The 26,133-nt window shown below is 45.6% G+C and overlaps 1 protein-coding gene and 1 long non-coding RNA gene across 3 annotated transcripts in view; one reads left to right on the top strand and one right to left on the bottom strand.

Annotated features, from left to right (window-relative positions):
• The window catches only part of LOC138265611 (uncharacterized), a 110,398-nt gene extending 106,387 nt beyond the window's left edge, over positions 1 to 4,011 (top strand). The window contains exon 5 of the long non-coding RNA XR_011199389.1: positions 2,937 to 4,011. This is a non-coding gene — a long non-coding RNA (uncharacterized lncRNA). The remainder of the gene's footprint in view (positions 1 to 2,936) is intronic.
• The window catches only part of BTK (Bruton tyrosine kinase), a 448,809-nt gene that overhangs the window by 246,582 nt on the left and 176,094 nt on the right, over positions 1 to 26,133 (bottom strand). For both annotated transcript variants that reach the window (XM_069213457.1, XM_069213465.1), the window contains exon 5: positions 10,135 to 10,216. In XM_069213457.1, coding sequence (XP_069069558.1) covers positions 10,135 to 10,216 — 82 coding nt within the window. The remainder of the gene's footprint in view (positions 1 to 10,134; positions 10,217 to 26,133) is intronic.

Here is a 26,133-nt window from a genome sequence, read left to right on the forward strand (position 1 = left end):
TGCCATACACCCTACTGTTTGGCCACAAGGCCTACGTAGGGGTGAGTTATTAATATGTAAAAGGAGGATTGTGACCTGTCAAAATGGTTTATTCTGGGAGGCTGAATTTACACTGCTACAGTCAGGCCTGAAGCTGCGTTTGCACTGCCACAGTAATAAATGGCACAATAGGCGCTAATGTCCACCAGTGGCATTTAAAGTACAGGCCATGGGTACACTTAGTACCATATCTTAGGGACTTATAGGTACGTTAAATATACCAATTAGGGATATACCAATTTGATCATGTTAAAAAGGGGATCACATATACTTTACTACTGGTTAGTAGGGTTAAAGTGCACAGAGATTTAACATCAGCAAAAATATAGGATCCAGTAAAAGGCAAATAATTCAGGGGTTCACACAAAAAGACTTAGGGCCAGATGTAGTAAGCCGTTTGCATGTCGCAACCTGCAAAAATCGCAGTTTGCGACATGCAAACGGCCAAACGCGATGCTCATTCCCAAATTGCGAGTCGGTACCGACTCGCAATTTGGGAATGCGACTCGCAAATAGGAAGGGGTGTTCCCTTCCTATTTGCGACCGCATCGCAATTCAGAGTTGCTTTGTGACTGTGAATGCGGTCGCAAACCAACTCGCAGTTACCACCAGTGTCACACTGGTGGTAACTCATTCGCAAAAGGGAAGGGGTCCCCATGGGACCCCTTCCCCTTTGTGAATGTCGAAAAAAATATTTCGGTTTACTTTTCATTTTGCAACTCGTTTTCCTTTAAGGAAAACTTGCTGCAAAATGGAGAAAAAAAACAGCTTTATTTATAAAGCAGTCACCGACATGGAGGTCTGCTGACTACAGCAGGCCACCATCCCTGTGAGTGCAGGGACTCGCTATGGGGTCGCAAAATGCGACCCACCTCAGGAATATTGATGAGGTGGGTCTTTGCGACCCCATAGCGAGTCGCAGAAGGTGTCTGAGACACCATTCTGCATCCAATTTTGCGACTTGCAATTTGCAAGTCGCAAAATTGGATTTTCCTACATCTGGCCCCTATTTCCTACACCCAGTCACTAACAATTTCAGCCATGTTATTGCTCTATATTTTTCTCAGTAATTTCTTTTGGCTCCATAAATGACTGTCTTTATTATGAAACTCAGGGCCTCATTACAACCCTGGCGGTCAAAGACCGCCAGGGCTATTTTGCCGATTGTACCGCCAACAGGCTGGCGGGACAATCTTGCCGATTACAACCGCGGCAGAAGCGCCACGGTCGCACCGCCGACACCGGCGGTTTACCGCCATGGTTGTCCCAGCAGTTTTAATCCTCCAGGGCAGCGCTGCGTGCAGCGCTGCCTAGGGGATTATGAGTCCCCTTCCCGCCAGCCTGTCCATGGTGGTAGAGACCGCCATGGAAAGGCTGGCGGGAAGGGGAGTCGCAGTGCTCCTGGGGGCCTCTGCACTGCCCATGCACTTGGCATGGGCAGTGCAGGGGCCCCCACAACACCGCCGGGTCCATTAGGAGCCGGCTCCCATGTTGCGGCCGACATCCCCGCCGGCCCACCGGGGATTTCAAAATGGGGCTGGCGGGAGTGCTGTTGCATTGGCGGCCGCTCGGCGGTACAACCCTCAATCTGTTTTGTCCTCTCTTTCTCTGTCACCTCCTGTGAAGAAGTGCTACAAAAGTGTGGGTACTTGTCCGTAACTATTAGGCCTTATAGGTACATGAAGGAATATAACGTTATATCATTTGAAAATCTGCACAATATACAATGTAAATATTAAACTGTTTTAACATCACATGAAATAGCTTGTCCTCCAGATGGAGGCTAAGGAAACAAGAGTAATTTGTCTCTAGACCCTAAACAGTGCAACCAATGAGAGGAGCTACAGACCCTAATTTAATGTCAAAACAAATCACTTCATTGTATGGTAACTAAGTTAGGAACAACAAACAGTGTGCACTCCAATTCTGTATACAAGAGGTATATTAGGTGCTAGTTTCTGTACATCCCTGAACAGGCTTTTGTTAGACGTCTGGTTATACTGTCATGCCCTGGGGTGATGCCCTGGGGTCATCTAGGCTGAGATGGAGCCACAATTACATAGTAGACAGTCGCGGCCCACTTTACTCGAAAGGAGCAGGGCAGGTGTGGCGCGCAGGCGGGAGGGGGCACCTACAATTTAATAAAATTAAATTTTAAAAAACCAAAAACACTTACCTTTTTGGAGCAGTCCCACACTGCGTTCCTCTTCCCTGCTGGCTGCACGCAGGCACAGGCTCCCAGCCTGCCCTGTAGCCAATCCTGATGCTACTCAAAGCAGCATCAGGATTGGCTGAGAGCGCCCTGGCTGGGCACTCCCAGGCAGACTGTGACTGTGTTGCCGGGCTGGAGAGAGCCTACCGCACATGTGTGTTTGGCCAGCCCGAGACAGCCGGCCAAACATACATGCGCAGTGAGGGGGAGTGTTGAGCAGTCCCCCTCACAGCTCCTTACCCCGATGCCCTGCCCCATTCACAACAACGGAATAATAAACATAGTTTATTATCCCCTAATGAAAGTTTTGCAGCTTCTGCTGCTGACGGGGCTGACACTCCTCCACCCTAACAAAGGAGCTGTCCCTGATAGTAGAGGTGACTAGAGAATGGGTGGGGTTGCAAGACACAAACATGCTAGCAGGTAAGTAGTCCTGAAGCAGATATGTTAATTAAAATGCATTAATGAGTGTTTATGCATTTTGAATAATAATAATACATTGTAGAGAAATAAAATGTAGAAAAATAATGTGCATGTTGAAAATGTGCCCACTGAGAATGGCTACCAAGATTCACGAATTATACTAAAAATGACTAAAAATATGCAAAATGTTGAAAATGTGTAATAATAATGTAGTAATATGTCATATTGAGCTATATAACGTATGTTTTGCATTATATTGTAGATTTAACTTAGCTGAAGTTGTGGCCTAGTTTTGCCAGGCCTCATGCAGAAGCTGAATAATCATGCAATGTAGAGAAGCTGACGTGCTGAACTGACCCTGAACTACTCGTGTTAATAAAATCTGCTTAGCTAGAATTTTCTGCAATGAACCGACGGCCAGGAGATGAGGGAGTCAAAATTATATCAAGGACTGTGTAAAGCAGACGAGATGTACTTTCCCAGGACTCGAACAATAGAGACACTGACTGGGGAAGATGATGCAACATTTTCGATAACTGATGAGCCGGATGATGAGGACATCATACAGTGAACCAATCGACACCCTGAGAATGGCGTAATATTAGAATTCATAGATTTGAAGAGCTGAATGTATTGGGCAGCGTCATATATGGTGACTAATTGACTAATTCGGATTTGGGGGATAGTCTGGGCAACTTTAATATAATATCGTGACAAAGGGGGAAAACTTCAGATCTAGAGAGAGAACTGATGGGGAGATGTTAGAGGCAGATGATCAGGGAGAGACCTTTCCCTGAAATTGATGCGAGATTCTGTCATTGGACTAATGCTCTTGAAAGCCTGATGTGTTACTGATTGATTGATGACCTGAAGACGAAGACTGACTTTGTTGCTGATCCAGATCGTGGATAAGTAGCTATGACAATGTGACTGATTAACTATTGTGCCTTTTCTTTCTAGGCACCAACTGCACTGTTTTATAGTTTTTCTCCTAGCTAGATGTTTTTTCCAAATTCATGTTCTAAACTGTTTTTGCATGAAGTCCCACATGCTAATGCTAATCAAGGTTAGGTAGGGTTCCTATTCTGAGACACTGACATGTACGGTGACAAATGATTGATGGACTGATTTGCTGAACTCTGCTACTCATGTTAACATATTCATCATTATTGGCTTATGTTGAGACATTAGAATGACATGTTTTATCAAGTTTTGATTAGATTATGTTATTGATGGTTACTAATGAATTATTACTGAAGTCGATTGAATAAAGTTTGTATTAACCCTATGACTTAGTATTGTAACTAATAGGGAAATAAAATGTATAAAACATATAATTGGGTTGTGGTTCTTCATGAAATGTTGATGCTATCGACTGATGATTAATGTTTCCTTAATGGTTATCGATTTGTGTATTGATTATTGATGGTCATCGATTACTACATAGCTAGGCTACTCCATGCGAACCAAAAGGTTCATCGACCTATACGTGTCCCCTTGTAAGTTTACTTAACAAGGACTGAGCGCGCTTGCAGTAGAAACTTAAAACCCAAAGCGGAAAGAGGCAACACATTGAGACTGTGAAGGAAGGAAAATAAATAAAAAATCATACAATCCTATTTCATTGTCTGTGCAGTAGGAAACAACTGTGTGTGTGCACATACAGCTTAAAGGGAACATCAATTAGGAGCAGAGAGGCTAACCAGTCCTCTGTGGTGCATTTCTATTCAGGAGAGTGCCAAGAGATTTCATGGAGACAGACTAAAAGAAAGGTCAACAATTGTGGCTGTGTAAGAATGGTGCGCACTTCCAATATGTCTGCCACAATCTATAATTGAAGTTTATGATGAAAAAGTCATTATTTGTGAAGAAGAGTGCTCCAGTGGTAAGACACCCAGCCACAGGGTGTGAGGGTTGTTTCCTATGTAGGTCACAGTCCATCTATGAAATGAAGAAAACCACGGCACATCTCAAGGTCAAAGTATAAGCCATTTATTCCTTGGTGCTATAACAGGAGAGTTGGTGACCTGATCCAATGAAGTACACTAGGTAAGTGATTTATAGGCCAATACAATTTTTTGTAGTTGAAAGAAAACAGCTGACACGTGTTTCGTCACACTGGACTTTTTCAAGGCTGTAAACATATACAAATAGGATGTGTAAATAACAGAAATTGTCAATGGACTATTGACAGAACAAATTGTGGTGTAAACCATAGAACAAACCATTTGTTGATAAGTGATAAAGAGAGACCAAGTGCCAGAAATGAGTGATTGATTAATAAAACTACCATAAAAGCAGAGGGAGAAGTCCCCTTCCGCTCCCCATGTGTGTGGTAAGACACTCGAAAGATAGACCTATGATGTCCGCAGGCAGAGGTGGTAAGTATCAATGAAAGGTATAACAAGGAATGTCCCGGAAAGAGAAGCCATGCGAATATCATACAGCCAACTAAGCGATATTATACTTATTGCTCTGAAAATAAAGAAAATCACCCATGTGGTATACAAGAAAGCAACTCATATACGTATGAAGACATGCAAAAAGAAGAAAGGAAAAAAGAGAGAAAGAATCGAGCATACCTTTGACAATATGGAGGTATTATATATAATACGAGATTCCAGTTATCACGGATATAGAACAAGTACGCAAAGTATAGCATGAGTCAAAAGGGAGTCCAGAGACCATGATACGTCTGTAAAAGTAGAGGAAAATGATAAGCCAGCAAATCGAACAACGAGCCATAAAGGCAACGATGAACAGTAAAAGGGAAAAAGAGGATCAAATTGCAGCATGTATTTTAACAGCTGATTAATGAAAGAAAAAGACTTGGCAATTGCGCGTATTATCCAAATGACAGTAGCCTAAAAGGTGACCCTCCGTCTATTCAAAGTCCGCAATGAGGCTGAGAAGGTGTGTGGTGTCTTTAATATATGACGGTAAATTACAAACAAACGGTTGTAAATAAATGTCAATGAATTCAGAAAGTTTTTCAGTGGGTGAGTTGATCCCAGATATTATAGGTCTGCCAGGGGGAAAATGTGCTGTTTTATGGACTTTGGGGAGAATGTAGATGCAAGGGAACATGGGCGTGGGATTGAAGAGATACTTATATTCTGAGTCTGTTAATACACCTCTTTCCCTCCAGAAGCTCAGTTTGGTCTCTATGTCTCTGGTAACTGTGCCTATTGGGTTGTTGGGGAGCTTACAATAAGCTTTTTGGTCCTGAAGTTGTCTGTCTATTTCACCAACATAGTCCTTGCGATTCATTACGACAATGTTTCTACCTTTATCCGCTTCCTTGATGACTATATCTTTAATATCATCAAAGGAGCGTAAAGCCTTCTGTTCCTGTGGGCTCATGATGGAGACAGCAGTTTTCTAGTTTATCTGGTTTTGGCACACATTCCCCTTTTTTTAACTCCCTCGACAGTATTCCCCACCACCCCTAGCATTATTATGGCTGAGGACGATAGCACACACGGAACGCTAGCAGACCAATGTCAGTAATTATTTAGGCTACTGCCATTTGGATAATACGCGCAATTGCCAAGTCTTTTTCTTTCATTAATCAGCTGTTAAAATACATGCTGCAATTTGATCCTCTTTTTCCCTTTTACTGTTCATCGTTGCCTTTATGGCTCATTGTTCGATTTGCTGGCTTATCATTTTCCTCTACTTTTACAGACGTATCATGGTCTCTGGACTCCCTTTTGACTCATGCTATACTTTGCGTACTTGTTCTATATCCGTGATAACTGGAATCTCGTATTATACATAATACCTCCATATTGTCAAAGGTATGCTCGATTCTTTCTCTCTTTTTTCCTTTCTTCTTTTTGCATGTCTTCATACGTATATGAGTTGCTTTCTTGTGTACCACATGGGTGATTTTCTTTATTTTCAGAGCAATAAGTATAATATCGCTTAGTTGGCTGTATGATATTCGCATGGCTTCTCTTTCCGGGACATTCCTTGTTATACCTTTCATTGATACTTACCACCTCTGCCTGCGGACATCATAGGTCTATCTTTCGAGTGTCTTACCACACACATGGGGAGCGGAAGGGGACTTCTCCCTCTGCTTTTATGGTAGTTTTATTAATCAATCACTCATTTCTGGCACTTGGTCTCTCTTTATCACTTATCAACAAATGGTTTGTTCTATGGTTTACACCACAATTTGTTCTGTCAATAGTCCATTGACAATTTCTGTTATTTACACATCCTATTTGTATATCTTTACAGCCTTGAAAAAGTCCATTGTGAGGAAACATGTGTCGGCTGTTTTCTTTCAACTACAAAAAATTGTATTGCCCTATAAATCACTTACCTAGTGTACTTCATTGGATCAGGTCACCAACTCTCCTGTTATAGCACCAAGGAATAAATGGCTTATACTTTGACCTTGAGATGTGCCGTGGTTTTCTTCATTTCATAGATGGACTGTGACCTACATAGGAAACAACAGACTAAAAGAACACTGCCCCAGTAACTCAGTGGTTCAATATAAGGAGTGATATAAATGTGCATAGCAGTGCTCCATTTCTAAAAGATATATATCACCACTGGGAGTTCGCAGAGCAATCCAGAGTGACCCTGGAGCCATAACAAAGAGACATAGATTAATGATTGGAAGAAACAGCAGTGTTTTCTAGCAACGAGTACGTGATACATAAAGGTCCAACAATAAATCTATGCATCAGAGGAAACCAGAGAGGGTTTTGAAAAGTGGCTGAAGTATTTAATGAGCTGACAGCTTGGACCAAGTAAACATCTCAAAACTGCTCAGAAGGCTGGAATTAGTTTTAATCACACTGTGGTTGACTACTTGTTGTAGCCCAGTATACTTCAAAAACATCACTGTTTTCTTGAGACGTACCTTGTTCAATTAAAGATAGTTTTTTACCCCATCAAGCGTGCTTAGTAAGAGGCTTTCATGGGGATCATGGGTCAAGATGCTTTCATAGCCATTCTCTCAAACTAATGAAGGAACGGTTTAATATCTGGTAGCAATACAACATTACACTGTTCTATAAAGCTGTCTCAGCACATGCCTACCACGTGATCCGATAGTATTCTGTTTCAAGAGCATCATCCTACCGATCTTTGTCACATTCATACAGCGGCAGCTGCAAAATCTTTACAATGAAACGATAATAAACTGAGTTTATTACTGTTTCCTTGTAAAGGGGTGGGGCCACGGGGGTGACGAGCAGTGAGGGGAAGTGCACAGCACTCCCCCTGAGCGCATGTGTGTTAGGCCATCTCGGGCCAGCCAAACACACATGTGCAGTTAGATCGCAACCTGGCTGGGCGCTTCCAGACAATCCTGACGCTGCTTTGAGCAGTGTCACTACGGCCATAGGACAGGCTGGGAGCCTGTGCCTGCACTCGAGGACGGAGGAGTGGATGGAGCGGTGCAGTGGCAAGTGTTTATTTATTTATTTTTTGTACTCAATTTGTATTCCCTTTCCAACCCCCCGAACCCCTGCACACTTCCCCGCGCGTTCCGTGCGCTTCGACCCGCGACTGCATTCATAATTGTTTTCGATCACAAGGGTCTTTACAAAAATTAGACCGGGGCAGGCAGCTCTAAACAGGCACCCTCCTGTTCCTGGGATCCTGTGTACTCACCCTGGCTCCAGCCGTTGACACCACCTACTAGAAACTTTCTAACCCCCATACCGGTGTGATCTCAGCTCTTTGGGCTTCCTGCACAGTTGTCGTCTTCTCTTCTAGATGGCATCTTTCTGCAGGGCACAGTTCGAACACCATTTTCCACAGTGATTGTAACGTCTACCCTCAAAGCAGATGCAGCTTCTCCAACAGGAGCTCCTTAGTTATAATGCAGTTGGGGTGATGAGTCCACAAGGCTGTCATTTCCTTTAAGGAATGCCGTCCAGCAATCCTCTTCATTCCAGCGTGTAGTTCCTCCTTACTTCAAGCAGTGTACCGCTGTCCTAGAAGGGGTCTTGCCTAACAAAAGCACCTTTCCCTATATGTCTACAAACAGCTGGCCCTGTGTTAATAGACAGGCACTACAGGTTGCTGGTCATAATCCGATTTAAACAGAGCCTACAGTTTGTGAGACTATTCTAGGGAGGCTCACCACAATGCCGAGGCCAAAACAGCAGAGGTCACAAAGCAAAATAATGGGAATCTTCAGGAAATAAACCCCCTTTTCCCTACAGCATATCCATGGAGTGTTGGGATATTTAAATTGTGCCCTATGAGACCTCGGGGATTTGTAGCATATTTATGTGAAATATAATTTTCAGAAGGACCCTTTCAGATGCCCTTGGAGTAAGCCAATCTTACTTGCTTTATTCATTCACTTTTAAAGATCGCCAGCACTGTTACCTATGGCCTATAGCATGTACACTGATATATGAACCACGTCCATCTATTTAATGTTGTATTCTTAGCATACCTGTTGTGAATTTCTGGCACTTGTATGGTGACTTTTCATGCTATCCTAGACATTTTTTCTGACTGGAGCCACAATAGCCAAGGGGCTTTTTTGGGTCTGTGAAAAGGGGACTTTGTTGATGTACTGTGCATTCTAATGTTTCAGAGTATGCATGGGGTCTTGAACATATCTCTTGGCTCTAAACTGAAGTGCTGTGTTGCAGATACTAAAAACATTTATCGATTTTATTGCACACAGCACAAACGGAGTTACTTCTTGCCCTTTAAATAATATAGCTTCGTAGCAAGTTCTGGCTTTTTAGCGAAGAGCTCTTGAAGAGACCGGAGCTACTAGGCCCAGAATGCAACTCACTTTCCTTTCCTAAAAAGGCAGTTAAAACTCAGTGTTACCCATGATGACGAGGATCGCCTGGCTTAGTCAAATCTCCCTCTGAAACCCACGATGGATAAGCCTTTGTCATTGCACCGGCTTGAATACAGGGTTTTGCATCTGTCATTTCTTTATTTTGCTGCTTCCAGTCACTTTTTTTTAGCTTGCTTGTATTTAATAAATACCTCACTCACGTCCTCTGGACTAAAGCGATCTATGATCTCTTGCTTAGGGTGTGTTCAATGGGGCACCTATGTGGGTATAGCATGAAATACAACAAGCCTGCTGACATTACTTCTGGATGAGTAAAATCTAATTTTGCACATGGAATCTAGTAAGTGCGCATCGTTTGTATAGCACGAAAATGCAAAGTGTGTGTCCTTTGCCCAGCGTTCAAAGAGGGGAGAGATGGTTGGGCGGTGGGGGGGGAGTGATTGAGGAGGGCGGGGCGGTATCAGTCGGTTGGTGATGTGGTAACAAAAAAATCACAAAATTCTTTTAAAAAAATTGGTAATGCAAATTACATTTTCGCATGAATGGTAGGTTTTTTTATTCCTATGAAAAAATTGAAATCTATATGAAATTCAAGAAAAATGTGCAGTCTTCTTTCTGGTCGCCGCGTTTCTACGTGATAATTGTGTTACAGCATTGTACTCACCGTTCTTCAACTGATGAATCCAGCGTCTGCGTAGCTCCTCTGTTGGGGAGAAAATGTAGAGGGGCCCATCATCATAAACCACCTGATGAGAGAGAAGTAAAGAGTAAACCCTATATGTTGGCTTTTAATTTGGAAGCATGAGTAAGAATGAGAAAAAGACAAGAAAAACGGAATATTCGAGCCGTTTCTTCACGACGGCCTATAGGTATACTCACGTTGCTTGCCCTTCTCTCAAAAAGTAGTAGAAGGGCAGGCTTAAATTGGTAGGCGGTAGGCATGCTGAAAAATCAGTACCCTACTGCCTAAATGTTCAGAGTTGGTAAGTATTTGATTTTAGTATATTTACTGTCTCTATAGCGTTCTTGTTATGTCTTTTCTCCTAAACTTTCCTTGGCAAATAAATAGATATGGGGAAGTTATCACTTTCACAGGAAATTGCTTTTTTATATTGCTGGTAACTTTTGGTCATTTGTTGAATCTAAATGAAATTAGACACGTTCAACTTAGTATCTTCATATTTTAATTCCATGCGGATCACTCCGTTTTGGTAGGGTGCACACATTATTATATAAAGTAAAATAGTGTCTATCAATTTTTAAAACAAGGTTAGATTACGTCTGCTGTCTGCTACAGAAAAAAAAAACACTGAAGGGAATTCGACCAAACCTGACATGAAGGTAGGCTTTTAGTAAGAACAGACACTTTTTGAGGTTTGGTGTAAATGTGCTCAATTATTTTTGTGAAATGTTGTTACAAGTAGATGTCTGGTTGGAACTGAAGGCTTAATTGTATCTATAATAATAATGTGCGGTTTTCTTAACAACGAAATGACAAGTGAACTCTTCAGTAAGCGCGGCATTTAGGCCATGTTGGGCCAGCCACTGTAAAGCTGAAACGAAAGAAGCCCCACCTCCAATCGGGCAACAGCAACAACAGACCATCATATGTAGAATGTCCTGCTGGCCAGGGAGCCGTTATCCCACTATGCAGCTCCAAGGACCTTGGCAGTAGCTACTTTAGGAAACAAATACACTGAAGAGTGATCTATTATGACATAGTGGTATGGCAAAGAGCTCAGCCTTTTCGTGTCTACCTAAGGCAGACCCTCAACTGATGTCTCCCTGCAGAAAATAGAAAAGGAATGTGGCATATTTTCATACCTTTCCAGTTCATAAACGTGGACCCAGACAGGATACAATGTGGTGGTCACGGTGACGGAATGAACTGGGGTTTTAAGGAGGATACTGCTTCTATTGCAATCTGTAAGTTTAAAGTAGAGTCCTTAATGGGACTCACACTGGATATAGTACCTCGCCAGCTGGCCCTCACTTATATCTTACTAGAGATGGTAAGTGCCTAGAATTGCAGAGAACAACCATACTTGAGCGCGTTGTGGTCTTGTGATGGGTTTAAGAACCATACAAATGTTAAAATACATTACCTGTGCCAGTCAATAAAGTAAGGAAGTAACGTACAATAGCAGCTGCCTTTTAAACATTATAGCCCCTGGAGACTGATAAGGGCAGACGTAAAGGCTACTGCTGCACATGGCTCATCTTACAATGTGGTATCACATTATTGAAACTACGTTCCAAAACATAGATCAAAACAGTAATGAAAATCAAAATGTTCAACTGAACTTTGAGTCAACATTTAAACTTATTTCTATGGTGTCCTAGCTTTGACATATCAATCGTTGATTCAAACAATGATATACAACCCCGTTAGCCAGTGCTGAAACCCACCTGAACTTCAGTAGCGAATGGCTAATAAAGGGTGTCCAAAAGCCCCTTTCTGTATCTGTATTTATGAGCATTTTGTGTCTTGTGAATTGTGTGGTGTGTGTTGTGTATTGCAAAAGCTCTCACCAGACAGCTAAGTCTGCCTGTAGTCAATAAGTAAAAAGTGAGAAACTTTTTTCTGTAGATATTAGTAGTATGCTGTTTGTATATTTAGCAATGTACATCTCTCTTCCCTGACATGATGTGTGTTTATGACTCACTTGCCTTCTAGAATGTTGATCTAATTCACTAAGAGTTGGGAGTCGGTTGGTCTGAAGAAGAGGCTGTAACCTTCACCCTTCATGGCAGCTCAATACAGATTTTTACTTCATAAAGAACCGCAGCAGTACAACACTAATGTCTTTCTCGTTTTGGTCCTTTGGCCACGCTAACCTCTTATTTTATCTAATCTATGAGTTCAAATATCCTCCTTGTAACTCACAGGCATAAAAACATTTGTATATGTATACATATACTGTAGGAAAATGCTACTGTCGGCATGGTTACCACCTAACATTTTGCCTTTTGTTGCTGCTAGTTATGATTGAAAGTGTGCTGGGACCCTGCTAACCAGGCCCCAGCACCAGTGTTCTGTCCCTAAAACTGTACCCTTTTCTCCACAATTGGCACAGTCCTGACACACAGATAAGTCTCTTGTAAATGGAACCCTTGGTACCATGGGCCCTGTGGCCTGGGAAGATCTCAAAGGGCTGCAGCATGTATTATGCCACCCTGGGGACCCCTCACTCAGCACATGCGCACTGCCTCACAGCTTGTATGTGCTGGTGGGGAGAAAAAGACTAAGTCGATATGGAACTCCCCTCAGGGTGCCATGCCCACAACCCGCTGCCTGTGGCATAGTTAAGTCACCCCTCTAGCAGGCCTTACAGCCCTAAGGCAGGGTGCACTATACCACAGGTGAGGGCATAGCTGCATGAGCACTACACCCCTACAGTGTCTAACCCAATTATTAGACATTGTAAGTGCAGGGTAGCCATAAAGAATATATGGTCTGGGAGTTTGCCAAACAAGAACCCCACCGTTCCATAGTGGCTACACTGAATATTGGGAAGTTTGTTATCAAACGTCTCAGCACAATAAATCCACACTGATGCCAGTGTGGGATTTATTGAGAAATGCACACAGAGGGCATCTTAGAGATGCCCCCTGCATGCCAGCCCAGCTACTAGTGCTAGGCTGACTACTTTCTGCCAGCCTGCCACATCCAGACGGCTTTCTGGCCACATTGGGTGAGTGCCTTTGTGCACTCTCTGACCAGGAACAAAGCATGTCCTGGGTGGAGATGCTTCACACCTCCCACTGCAGGAACTGTAACACCTGGCGGTGAGCCTCAAAGGCTCAAGCCTGGTGTTTCAGCCCCCCAGGGAACTCCAGCTAGTGAAGATGTCCACCCCCCAGACACAGCCCCCACTTTTGGCAGCAAGCCAGGAGGAGATAATGAGAAAAGGAAGGAGGAGTCACCCTCCAGCCAGGACAGTCCCTAAGGTGTCCTAATCTGAGGTGACCCCTTCCTTAGAAAATCCTCCATCTTGCTTTGGAGGATTTCCCCCAGTAGGATTAGGGATGTACCCCCCTCCCCAAAGGGAGGAGGTACAAGGAGGGTGTTGCCACCCTAAAGGACAGTAGCCATTTGCTACTGCCCTCCAGCCCTAAACACCCCCCTAAATTGAGTATTTAGGGGCAACCCTGAACCCAGCAAAACAGATTTCCTGATGACCTGAACAAGAAGAAGGACTTCTGACTTGAAAGCCCCGCAGAGACTTACAGAGATGACAGAGACAACAACTGACTTGGCCCTAGCCCTACCGGCCTGTCTCCAGACTCAAAAAACCTGCAACAGTGACGAGTCCAGGGGGACCAGCAATCTCTGCCGACTCAGAGGAATGCCCTGCTACCAAAAGGACCAAGAAACTCCAGTGGACAGCGGCTCTGTCTGATCTACAAAGAAGAAACCATCTTTAAAGGGACTCTAGCCTCACTCCGGAAGCGTGAGTCCCCTAAACTCTGCATCCGACGCCCCTGGCTCGTGTCCAGAGAAACCAAAACTGCAGCGAGGACCCCCAAGCGAATTCCACGACGTGGACACCCTGAGATGACCTCCCTGCACCCCCACGGTGACACCTGCAGAGAGAATCCAGAGGCTCCCCCTGACTGCGACTGCCCAGTATCAAAGAACCTGCTGCCTGGAAGAAGCACTGCACCCAGGCCTGAGAGAAACCAACTACCGGTGCAGGAGTGACTAGTAGGTGGCCCTCATCATTGCCCAGTTGGTGGCTGGCCCTAGAAGCCCTCCTGTGCCCTTCCCGCATCGCCAGAGTGACACTCGTGTCCCTCCATTGATTTCAATACTAAACCCAACACCTACTTTGCACACTTCACCTGGCTGCCCCTGTGCCACTGAGGGTGTAATTTGTGTGCCTGTTTGTGACCCCCCCAGTGCTCTACAAAAACCCCTGGTCTGCTCCCCGAGGACACAGGTACTTACCTGCTAGCAGACCGGAACCGGAGCACTCCTACTCTCCATAGGCACCTGTTAGAAATGGGGTCTTTGGTTGTCAGTCAGGTTACCCCCTGTTCAAGCAAGGACCCTCACTCTAGTCAGGGTAAAAGAGAATCACACTCAGCGAACCCCTGCTTACCCCCTTGGTAGCTTGGCAGAGCAGTAGGCTTAACTTCAGAGCGCTAGGTGTAAAGTATTTGTACCAACACACACAGTAACTTAATGAAAACACTACAAAATGACACAACACCGGTTTAGAAATATAGGAAATATTTATCTAAACAAAACAAGACCAAAATGACAAAAATCCAACATACACAAGTCAAGTTATGAATTTGTAAAGATTAAACTCAAAAATAGCGCTTAGAATCAAAAATGCTTCGATGAGATGTTAACACGATGTCATGACGGAGTCGTTCCCAACAAGCCGACACCAGCGGCGCCGGACACGGAGTCGTTTAGACCCCCAAGTACAGTACCTTTGGTCAAGAGTGAAAACAAGCCGATGCGCGAAGTCGGGGATCGCGGCGTCTGTGCGAAACGTGGAATCCATGCGCTTCAAGTGGCGTTGGTCATGACGGGGTGCGGCGACTTCCACGGAGCCGTGGACCTCAGCGGGGCTGCAGCGGCGTCGGGCCTGGGAAGAGCGTCGCGTTCCAGCGAAGGTCACGACGTCGAGTGCAGGCGGCGTTACCGGATTCAGCAGCAGTGTCGGTCCGGAGTCGTCCGAAGTCGATTTCCTTGGATTTCCACCAGTTTTCCTTTCAAGGGCCCAGGAACTGGATAGGGCACCACTTGTCAGAGCAGGAGTCTCTCCAGAGACTCCAGGTGCTGGCAGAGAGAAGTCTTTGCTGTCCCTGAGACTTTAAACAACAGGAGGCAAGCTCTAACTCAAGCCCTTGGAGATTTCTTCACAATATGGAAGGCACACAAAGTCCAGTCTTTGCCCTCTTACTCTGGCAGAAGCAGCACTGCAGGAAAGCTCCACAAAGCACAGTCACAGGCAGGGCAGCACTTCTTCCTCAGGTATCAGCTCTTTTCCAGGCAGAGGTTCCTCTTGGTTCCAGAAGTGTTTCTGAAGTCTGTAGATTTGGGTGCCCTTCTTATACCCATTTTAGTCTTTGAAGTCACCTTTCTTCAAAGGGGACTCACACCTACTTGTGAAATCCTGCCTTGCCCAGGCAAGGCCTCAGACACACACCAGGGGGTTGAAGCCTGCATTGTCAGAGGCAGGCACAGTCCTTTCAGATGAGAGTGACCACTCCACCCCTCCCTCCTAGCAGAGATGGCTAATCAGGGAATGCAGGTTACACCCCAGCTCCTTTGTGTCACTATCTGGTGTGAGGTGAAAAACAACCCAACTGTCAAACTGACCCCGACAGGGAATCCACAAACACGGCAGAGTCACAGAATGGTTTAAGCAAGAAAATGCTCACTTTCTAAAAGTGGCATTTTCAAATGCACAATCTTAAAATCAACTTTACTAAAAGATGTATTTTTAAATTGTGAGTTCAGGGACCTCAAACTCCACATGTCCATCTACTCTCTAGGGGAATCTACGCTTTAATCATATTTAAAGGTAGCCCCCATATTATCCTATGGGAGAGACAGGCCTTGCAACAGTGAAAAACGAAGTTGGCAGTATTTCACTGTCAGGACATATAAACCACATTACTATATGTCCTACCTTATCCATACACTGCACCCTGCCCTTGGGGCTACCTAGGGCCTACCTTAGGGGTGCCTTATATGTAAGAAAAGGGAAGGTTTAGGCCTGGCAAGTGGGTACACTTGCCAAGTCGAATTTATAGTGTAAAACTGCACACAGAGACACTGCAGTGGTACCTGGCAGCATGATCTACTTAGGTGGGTGGCACAACCAGTGCTGCAGGCCCACTAGTAGCATTTGATTTACAAGCCCTGGCACCTCTAGTGCACCTTACTAGGGACTTACTAGTAAATCAAATATGCCAATCATGGATAAACCAATCACATACACATTTTACAGAGAGAGCATATGCACTTTAGCACTGGTTAGCAGTGGTAAAGTGGTCAGAGTTCAAAAGCCAACAGCAACAGGTCAGAAAAAATAGGAGGCAGGAGGCAAAAAGATTGAGGATGACCCTACATAAGCAAAAAAAGTCCAACAGCACCTATGTTTTTTGGGCCCTAATTTGACTTCTGCACCTGACCGGCCCTGTGTTACTGGTGCTGGGTGTTTGGGGTTGCCTTGAACCCCCAATGGTGGGCTGCCTATGCCCTGGAGACTGAACTTTTAAGTGCTTTACTTACCTGATAAACTAACTTGTACTTACCTCCCCCAGGAACTGTTGATTTTTGCACTGCCCACTTTTGAAATAGCTTATTGCCATTTTTGGCAAAACTGTGTACCTTACTGTTTTACTTCAAAGTTCCAGACTTACCTATGCTAAGTACCCTACAAGTTATGTACTTACCTGAATTCTGAATCTTGTGGTTCTAAAATAAATTAAGAAAAGAATACTTTTCTAAATAAAAACCCATTGGCCTGGAGTTAAGTCTTTGAGTGTGTGTTCTCATTTATTGCCTGTATGTGTTAAACAGATGCTTAACACTAACCTCTGATAAGACTACTGATCGACCACACTACCACAAATAGAGCATTAGTATTATCTGTTTTTGCCACTATCAACCTCTAAGGGGAACCCTTGGACTCTGTGCACACTATCTCTCACTTTGAGATAGTATATACATAGCCAACTTCCTACATTGGTAGCAGCGATGGGGTCTAAGACTTTGCATTTGGTGGACTACTCAGCCAATACCTGATCACACGACAAAATTCAAAAAAATGTCATTAGAAACTGATTTTTTAATTTTTGACTATTTTTCTAAAATTTTAAAAGTCCTGCTAGGGCCTTGTGTAAGTCCCTGTTAGCATTTCTTTTTAAGTTTAAAAGTTTGTAAAACTTAGGATGTAGGTTCTAGAAGTAGTTTTTAGTTTCTTAAAAAGTAATCCCAACTTTTAGACTCATAATGAGTCACACAGATGAGATGGTGATGGAACTCAACCTCATCCCTTACCTGCATCTAGGGATGTCAGAGCTAAGGTGCCTCTGTAAGATCAAAAAGATAAAGACTGGGTCCAACCGTACCAAGGTCAAGCTCTAGGAGCTCTTGGCAGAGTTTACAAGGGACCACCCCTCTGAGATGGAGGATCCTCTCTCAGATGGGGAAATTAGTGAACAGGAGAATGAACGCACCCCTCCTGTCCTAATTAGGGAGGACAGGGCTCCTAGAACCCTGTCACCACAAATCATAGTCAGAGAGCCTGGTTCTTCCACAGGGGAGTCCAGTGCTTATGTTAGCATTGAAGGCAGCCTCAATAAAGAGGACATCCTTCTAGCAAGGATGGCCAAGAGATTAGCTTTGGAGAAAAAGCTCCTAGCTATGGAAAGGGAAAGAAAAGAAAAGGGTTTAGCACCCATAAATGGTGGCAGCAATTTAAATAAGGTCAGAGAGAATACTGACATCCTAAAAATCCCCAAAGGGATTGTAACTAAATGTGAAGAAGGTGATGACATCACTAAATGGTTCACAGCTTTTGAGAGGGCTTGTGCAACCAGAAAAGTAAGCTGATCTCACTGGGGAGCTCTCCTTTGGGAAATGTTCACTGGAAAGTGTAGGGATAGACTCCTCACACTCTCTGGTAAGGATGCAGAATCATGTGACCTCAGGAAAGCTACCCTAATTGAGGGCTTTGGATTCTCAACTGAGGAGTAGAGGATTAGGTTCAGAGGGGCTCACAAAACCTCGAGCCACACCTGGGTTTATTTTGTTGACTTCTCAGTCAAAACACTAGATGGTTGGATGACTGCCAGTGGAGTACGTGATTATGATGGGCTCTATAATTTATGTATGAAAGAACATCTTTTAAGTAATTGCTTCAATGACAAACTGCATCAACATCTGGTAGACCTAGGTCCAATTTCTCCCCAAGAATTGAGATAGAAAGCAGTCCACTGGGTCAAGACAAGGGTGACCAAGACTTCCACAGAGGGCGACCAAAAGAAAGGGGTCATAAAGCCTCTCCAGGGGAAGGGTGGTGAGAAATCCAATGACAAAAACAAGGAGTGTTCACGAGAGCCCCAAAAACCTGCTCAGGAGGGTGGGCTCCGAGCCACTTCACAGTCCACAGATGGGCATAAGGGTAAAACCTTTAATCCCAAGAAGGCCTGGTGTCACAACTGTAGAAGGCATGGACACCCAACTGGAGACAAGGCCTGTCTCAAGAAAAGTCCCACAACTACTATTCCAGTTAGCGCTGGAATAGCCAGTCTCCAGGTGGAATCAACAGTGTGCCCAGAGCAAATCAGGGTTCACACTAAAGCTACTTTAGCCTCAGAGGGTGGGGTAGATTTAGCCACATTTGCTGCCTGGCCACCCAACATGCAAAAATACAGGCAGCAGCTCTTGATAAATGGGAATAAGGTAGAAGCCCTGAGGGATGCAGGTACCAGTATCACCATGGTGACAGAAAAACTGGTTTCCCCAGGACAGTATCTGGCTGGATACACATATCCAGTCACCAATGCTGACAATGAAACTAAAGTCAATCCCATGGCAATGGTGACTTCAGAATGAGGAGGGGTCCCTGGCCTGAAACAGGTAGTAGTCTCCTCTGCAATCCAAGTAAAGTGTTTGCTAGGGAATGATCTGGAGTCCCGAGCATGGCCTGAGGTAGAGCTCAAGACCCATGCAGCCATGCTGGGTATCCCTGAAGTACTGAGTGTTAAGACAAGAGCACAAAGCAGAGCACAGGGTGAAAAGAAGTGTTGGAGTCTGGAATAATGGCCCAACCTTCCAAGAGAAAAAGAAAGAAGACTTAGGGGGGAAGCTTCTACACAGCACAAGAAACAGGACCTCTCTTCTCAGGAAAATGTCCTATCCCCTGAGGGAACTGAGTCAATGGAGCTGGAGCCTTACGAGGTAGAGCTCTTGGGCCCAGGGAGACCCTCAAGGGATCAGCTGTGCCAGGGACAAAATACTTGTCCAACTCTTGAAGGCCTAAGACAGGAAGCAGCTGAGCAAGAAAACGGAAATGTCAGTGGATCCCACAGGGTCTATAGGGAGGATGGACTCCTTTACACTGAGGCAAGGGATCCCAACCCTGGTGCCACTAGGAGAGTGGTAGTGCATCAGGAGTTTAGAGAGCTCATCCTTACGTTAGCACTTGACATTCCCCTTACTGGGCATTTGGGACAAACCAAGACTTGGGAGAGATTAGTCAACCATTTCTACTGGCCCAATATGTCCCAGAAGGCAAGGGCGTTTTGCAGCTCCTGTGTCACCTGTCAAGCAAGTGGCAAGACAGGTGGCCATCTAAAGGCCCCCCTCATTCCACTTCCAGTGGTGGGGTCCCCTTTGAGAGAGTGGGAGTGGACATAGTGGGTCCACTTGAACCTCCCACAGCATCAGGGACCTAATATATACTGGTAGTAGCGGATCATGCTGCCAGGTACCCTGAGGCAATTCCCCTTAGGTCCACTACTACCCCTGTAGTACCCAAAGCACTCATAGGTATCTTTACCAGCTTGTGTTTTCCTAAGGAGGTGGTTTCTGACAGAGGTACCAACTTCATGTCAGCTTACCCAAAACATATGTGGAATAAGTGTGGGGTGTCTTACAAATTCACCACACCATACCATCCACAAATCAATGGTCTTGTGGAGAGATTTAACAAGCCATTGAAGGGCATGATCATGGGGCTCCCTGAAAAACTCAAAAGGAGATGGGATATCCTCCTGCCATGCCTGCTTTTCACATACAGAGAGGTGCCACAGAAGGGAGTAGGGTTTCCCCCTTTGAGCTTCTGTTTGGCCATCCTGTAAGGGGACCCCTGGCACTTGTAATAGAAGGCTGGGAGAGACCTCTCCATGAGCCTAAGCAAGATGTAGTGGACTATGTACTAGGTTCCCGCTCCAGGATGGCAGAGTACAAGGAAAAGGCAAGCAAAAAACCTTGAGGCCAGCCAACACCTCCAGAAGTTGTAGTATGACAAAAAGGCTGCAATGGTTGAAATTCAGCCAGGGCAGAAAGTCTGAGTTCTAGAACCTGTGGCTCCCAGGGCACTCCAGGACAGATGGAGTGGCCCTTACCCAGTGCTAGAGAAAAAGAATCAGGTCACTTACTTAGTGGACCTGGGCACTAGCAGGACACCAAAGAGGGTGATCCATGTTAACCACCTTAAACTCTACAATGGCAAGGCCGACATAACCATGTTGATGATTACTGATGAGGATAAGGAAGCAGAAAGTGAACCTCTCCCTGACCTCTCAACTGACCCTAAAGATGGCTCCATGGATGGAGTTGTCTACTCAGACACTATCTCTAGCCAACAGCAAGCTGATTGCAGACAAGTCCTACAGCAGTTTGCTGAGCTCTTTTCTTTGACCCCTGGTCAGACACACGAGTGTACCCATGATGTAGACACAGGAGACAGCTTACCTGTCAAGAATAAAATATTCAGACGGTCTGACCAACTCAAGGAAAGCATCAAAGTGGAAGTCTACAAGATGCTGAAATTGGGAGTTATAGAGCACTCTGACAGTCCCTGGGCCAGCCCAGTGGTATTGGTCCCCAAACCACACACCAAGGATGGAAAGAGAGGGGTGAGGTTTTGTGTGGACTACAGAGGACTCAACTCTGTCACCAAGACAGATGCTCACCCCATACCACGGGCAGATGACTTTATTGACAAATTAGATGCAGCCAAATTCTTAAGTACCTTTAACTTGACAGCAGGGTACTGGCAAATCAAAATGGCACCTGGAGCAAAAGAAAAGACAGCATTCTCAACACCTGATGGGCATTATCAGTTTACTGTTATGCCCTTTGGCTTAAATAATGGCCCTGCCACCTTTCAAAGGTTGGTGAATCAAGTCCTTGCTGGCTTGGAGTCCTTTATTGCAGCATTTCTAGATGATATTGCTGTCTTTAGCTCCAACTGGGAGGATCACCTGGTCCACCTGAAGAAGTTTTTGCAGGCCCTGCAAGCAGCAGGCCTCTCTATCAAGGCATCAAATGTCAGATAGGGTGGGGTACAGTGGTTTACTTGGGACACCTTGTAGGTGGAGGCCAAGTACAGTCATTACAACCCAAGATCCAGACTGTTCTTGACTGGGAAGCTCCAAAACCCCACACTCAAGTCAGGGCCTTCCTTGGCTTGAATGGCTACTATAGGATGTTTGTGAAGGGATATGGATCCACAGTGACTCCCCTCACAGAACTTACCTTCAATAAAATGCCCAGAAAGTTTAACTGGACCTTGGACTGTCAAAAGTCATTTGACACCCTGAAAGTAGCTATGTTCTCAGCACCAGTTCTGAAAGCTCCAGATTATTCTAAGCAATTAATTGTGCAGACTGATGACTCTGAACATGGTATAGGAGCAGTCCTATCCCAAACCAATGATAATGGCCTTGACCAGCCTGCTGCTTTTATTAGCAGGAGGTTACTCCCCAGGGAGCAGCGCTGGAGTGGCATTGAGAGGGAGGCCTTTGCTGTAGTTTGGTCACTGAAGAGGTTGAGACCATACCTGTTGGGTACTCACCCCCTAGTTCAAACTGACCATGTACCTCTCAGATGGCTTATGCAGATGAAAGGAGAGAACCCTAAACTGTTGAAGTGGTCCATATCCCTACAGGAAATGGACTTTCTAGTGGAACACAGACCTGGGATGGCCCATGCCAATGCAGATGGGCTTTCGAGGTTCTTCCACTTAGAAAATGAAGACTCTCTTGGGAAAGGTTAGTCTCATCCTTTTTTGTTTGGGTGGGGTGTGTGTGTGTGTAGGAAAATGCCACTGTTGGCATGGTTACCCCCTACCTTTTTGCCTTTTGTTGATGCTAGTTATGATTTAAGTATGCTGGGACCCTGCTAACCAGGCCCCAGCACTAGTGTTCTTTCCCTAAAACTGTACCTTTGTCTCCACAATTGGCACAGCCCTGGCACACAGATAAGTCCCTTGTAAATGGTATCCGTGGTACCAAGGGCCCTGTGGCCAGGGAAGGTCTCTAAGGGCTGCAGCATGTATTATGCCACCCTGGGGACCCCTCACTCAGCACATGCACACTGCCTCACAGCTTGTATGTGCTGGTGGGGAGAAAAAGACTAAGTCGACATGGCACTCCCCTCAGGGTGCCATGCCCACAACCCAGTGCCTGTAGCATAGGTAAGTCACCCCTCTAGCAGGCCTTACAGACCTAAGGCAGGGTGCACTATACCACAGGTGAGGGCATAGCTGCATGGGCGCTATGCCCCTACAGCGTCCAAGCCAATTCTTAGACATTGTAAGTGCAGGGTCGCCATAAAAAGTATATGGTCTGGGAGTTTGTCAAACACAAACTCCACAGTTCCATAATGGCAGCACTGAATACTGGGAAGTTTGGTATCAAACTTCTCAGCACCATTATTCCACACTGCTGCCAGTGTGGGAGTTATTGAGAAATGCACACAGAGGCCATCTTAGAGATGCCCCTTGCATGCCAGCCCAACTACTAGTCCTAGGCTGACTACTTTCTGCCAGCCTGCCACATCCAGATGGCTTTCTGGCCACATAGGGTGAGTGCCTTTGTGCACTATGTGACCAGGAACAAAGCATGTCCTGGGTGGAGGTGCTTCACACCTCCCCCTGCAGGAACTGTAACACCTGGCGGTGAGCCTCAAAGGATTGAGCCTGGTGTTACAGTGTCCCACGGTACTCGAGCTAGTGGAGATACCCGCCCCAGGGCCACAGCCCCCACTTTTGGCGGCATGTCCGGAGGAGATAATGAGAAAAAGAAGGAGGAGTCACCCTCCAGCCAGGACAGCCCCTAAGGTGTCCTGAGCTGAGGTGACCCCTTCCTAAGAAAATCGCCCCATCTTGCTTTGGAGGGTTTTCCCCAATAGGATTAGAAATGTGCCCCCACCCCAAAGGGAGGAGGCACAAGAAGGGTGTAGCCACCCTCAGGGACAGTAGCCATTGGCTACTGCCCTCCAGGCCTAAACACCACTGTTAGAAATGGGGTTTTTGGTTGGCAGTCAGGTTACCCCCTGTCCAAGCAAAAGCCCTCACTCTAGTGAGGGTAAGCCACAATCCAAGATTATCCTGTGCCCACCCTCTGGTAGCTTGGCACGAGCAGTCAGGCTTAACTTAGAAGGCAATGTGTAAAGTATTTGTGCAATAAATCATACAATACCACCATACAGCACCACAAAAATACACCACACCGTGGTTAGAAAAATATAGAATATTTATCAGGATAATTGTAGGTCAAAACGAATAAAGTTGCAATGTGAATTTGTAGAGATATCACTGAAAAGTGATACAAAGGGCCTGATTCTAACTTTGGAGGACGGTGTTAAACCGTCCCAAAAGTGGCGGATATACCACCTACCGTATTACGAGTCCATTATATCCTATGGAACTCGTAATACGGTAGGTGGTATATCCGCCACTTTTGGGACGGTTTAACACCGTCCTCCAAAGTTAGAATCAGGCCCAAAGTGTCTTAAGTCTTTAAAAAGCAAACAAAGTCTCTTTCAAGCACAAAGTACCTGGTTTGGAGTGGAAAATCTCCTCAGAGGGCCACAGAAGAAGAGATACGTGGAAAAAGGGTGTGTGCGTCGATTTCTCCCCAGCACACACGGACTTGCGGAAGTCGTGCGTCGTTTTCCGGCGCGCGGACAGTCTCTTTCTGTGGATTGTGGGGATTACCAGATGTCCTGTTTCTGTGCGTGGATTTTCCTGCTTGTTTTCTGGCTGCGCGTCGTTCTGCAGGGCTGCACGTCTAAATTACGATCTCACGGCAGGCGTCGCGTCGATTTCTCCTCTGGAGGTCGGCCGACGTTGTCCTTGCGAAGCCGTGCGTCGAAGTTCCGGTCGTCCCAAAGGCGTTGCGTCGATCAGCGTCGGTGTGCGGCGTTTTTCTCGCCGCGGAACAAGCTGTGCATCGAAAATTTCAGCGCACGGAGTGTCCAAGTGAAAAATAGAAGTCTTTTTGGTCCTGAGACTTCAGGGAACAGGAGGCAGGCTCTATCCAAGCCCTTGGAGAGCACTTTCACAGCCAGACAAGAGTTCAGCAAGGCAGCAGGCCAACAGCAAGGCAGCAGTCCTTTGTAGAAAGCAGACAGGTGAGTCCTTTGAGCAGCCAGGCAGTTCTTCTTGGCAGGATGTCGTTTCTGGTTCAGGTTTCTTCTCCAGCAAGTGTCTGATGAGGTGTGTCTGAGTGAATGCACAAGGAGCTGTCAACTAAGCCCAGCCAGACGTGGATTGTAAGGCACAGAAAGTTTTAAGTGCAAGGAAATGCTCACTTTCTAAAAGTGGCATTTCTAGAATAGTAATATTAAATCCAACTTCACCAGTCAGCAGGATTTTATATTACCATTCTGGCCATACTAAATATGACCTTCCTACTCCTTTCAGATCAGCAGCTACCACTTCAATACTGTATGAGGGCAGCCCCAATGTTAGCCTATGAAGGGAGCAGGCCTCACAGTAGTGCAAAAACGAATGTATGAGTTTTACACTACCAGGACATGTAAACTACACAGGTACATGTCCTGCCTTTCACCCACACAGCACCCTGCTCTAGGGGTTACCTAGGGCACACATTAGAGGTGACTTCTATGTGGAGAAAGGGGAGGTTTAGGCTTGGCAAGTACTTTTAAATGCCAAGTCGAGGTGACAGTGAAACTGCACACACAGGCCTTGCAATGGCAGGCCTGAGACAAGGAAAAGGGGCTACTTAAGTGGGTGGCACAACCAGTGCTTCAGGCCCACTAGTAGCATTTAATCTACCGGCCCTATGCACATAGAGAGCACATTACTAGGGACTTATAAGTAAATGAATAGGCCAATCAGGTATGATTCAAGGTTACCATGTTTTAAGGGAGAGAGCATATGCACTTTAGCACTGGTTAGCAGTGGTAAAGTGCGCAGAGTCTAAAAGCCAGCAAAAACACTGTCCAAAAAGTGGAGGGAGGCAGGCAAAAAGTTAGGGGTGACCACCCTAAGGCTGTCAGGTCTAACAACCACCCTAAATTTAGTATTTAGGGGCGACCCTAAACCCAGGAAAACAGATTTCCTGACGACCTGAACAAGAAGAAGGACTGCTGATCTAAAAGCCCCGCAGAGACGAGGGAGACAACAACTGACTTGGACCCAGCCCTACCGGCCTGTCTCCAGACTCAAAGAACCTGCAACAGCGACGTATCCAGTGGGACCAGCGACCTCTACCGACTCAGAGGACTGCCCTGCAACCCAAAGGACCAAGAAACTCCAGTGGACAGCGGTTCTGTCCAATCTACAAAGAAGAAACCATCTTTAAAGGGACTCCAGCCTCACTCCAGAAGCGTGAGTCCCCAACACTGTGCACTCCTGGCTCGTGTCCAGAGAAACCAACACTGCAGAGAGGACCCCCAGGTGACTTCCATGATGTGGACACCCTGAGATTACCTCCCTGCACCCCCACCGCGACACCTGCAGAGAGAATCCACAGGCTCCCCCTGACAGCGACTACCTGATAACAAAGAACCCGATGCCTGGAAGAAGCACTGCACCCGCAGGCTCCAGGCCTGAGATAAAACAAACAAACTGGTGTAGGAGTGACCAGTAGGCAGCCCTCATCATTGCCTAGTGAGTGGCTTGCCCGAGAAGCCCCCCCTGTGCCCTGTCTG

This window comes from Pleurodeles waltl, chromosome 2_1, assembly GCF_031143425.1.
Source record: "Pleurodeles waltl isolate 20211129_DDA chromosome 2_1, aPleWal1.hap1.20221129, whole genome shotgun sequence".
Taxonomy (NCBI): Eukaryota; Metazoa; Chordata; class Amphibia; order Caudata; family Salamandridae; genus Pleurodeles; species Pleurodeles waltl.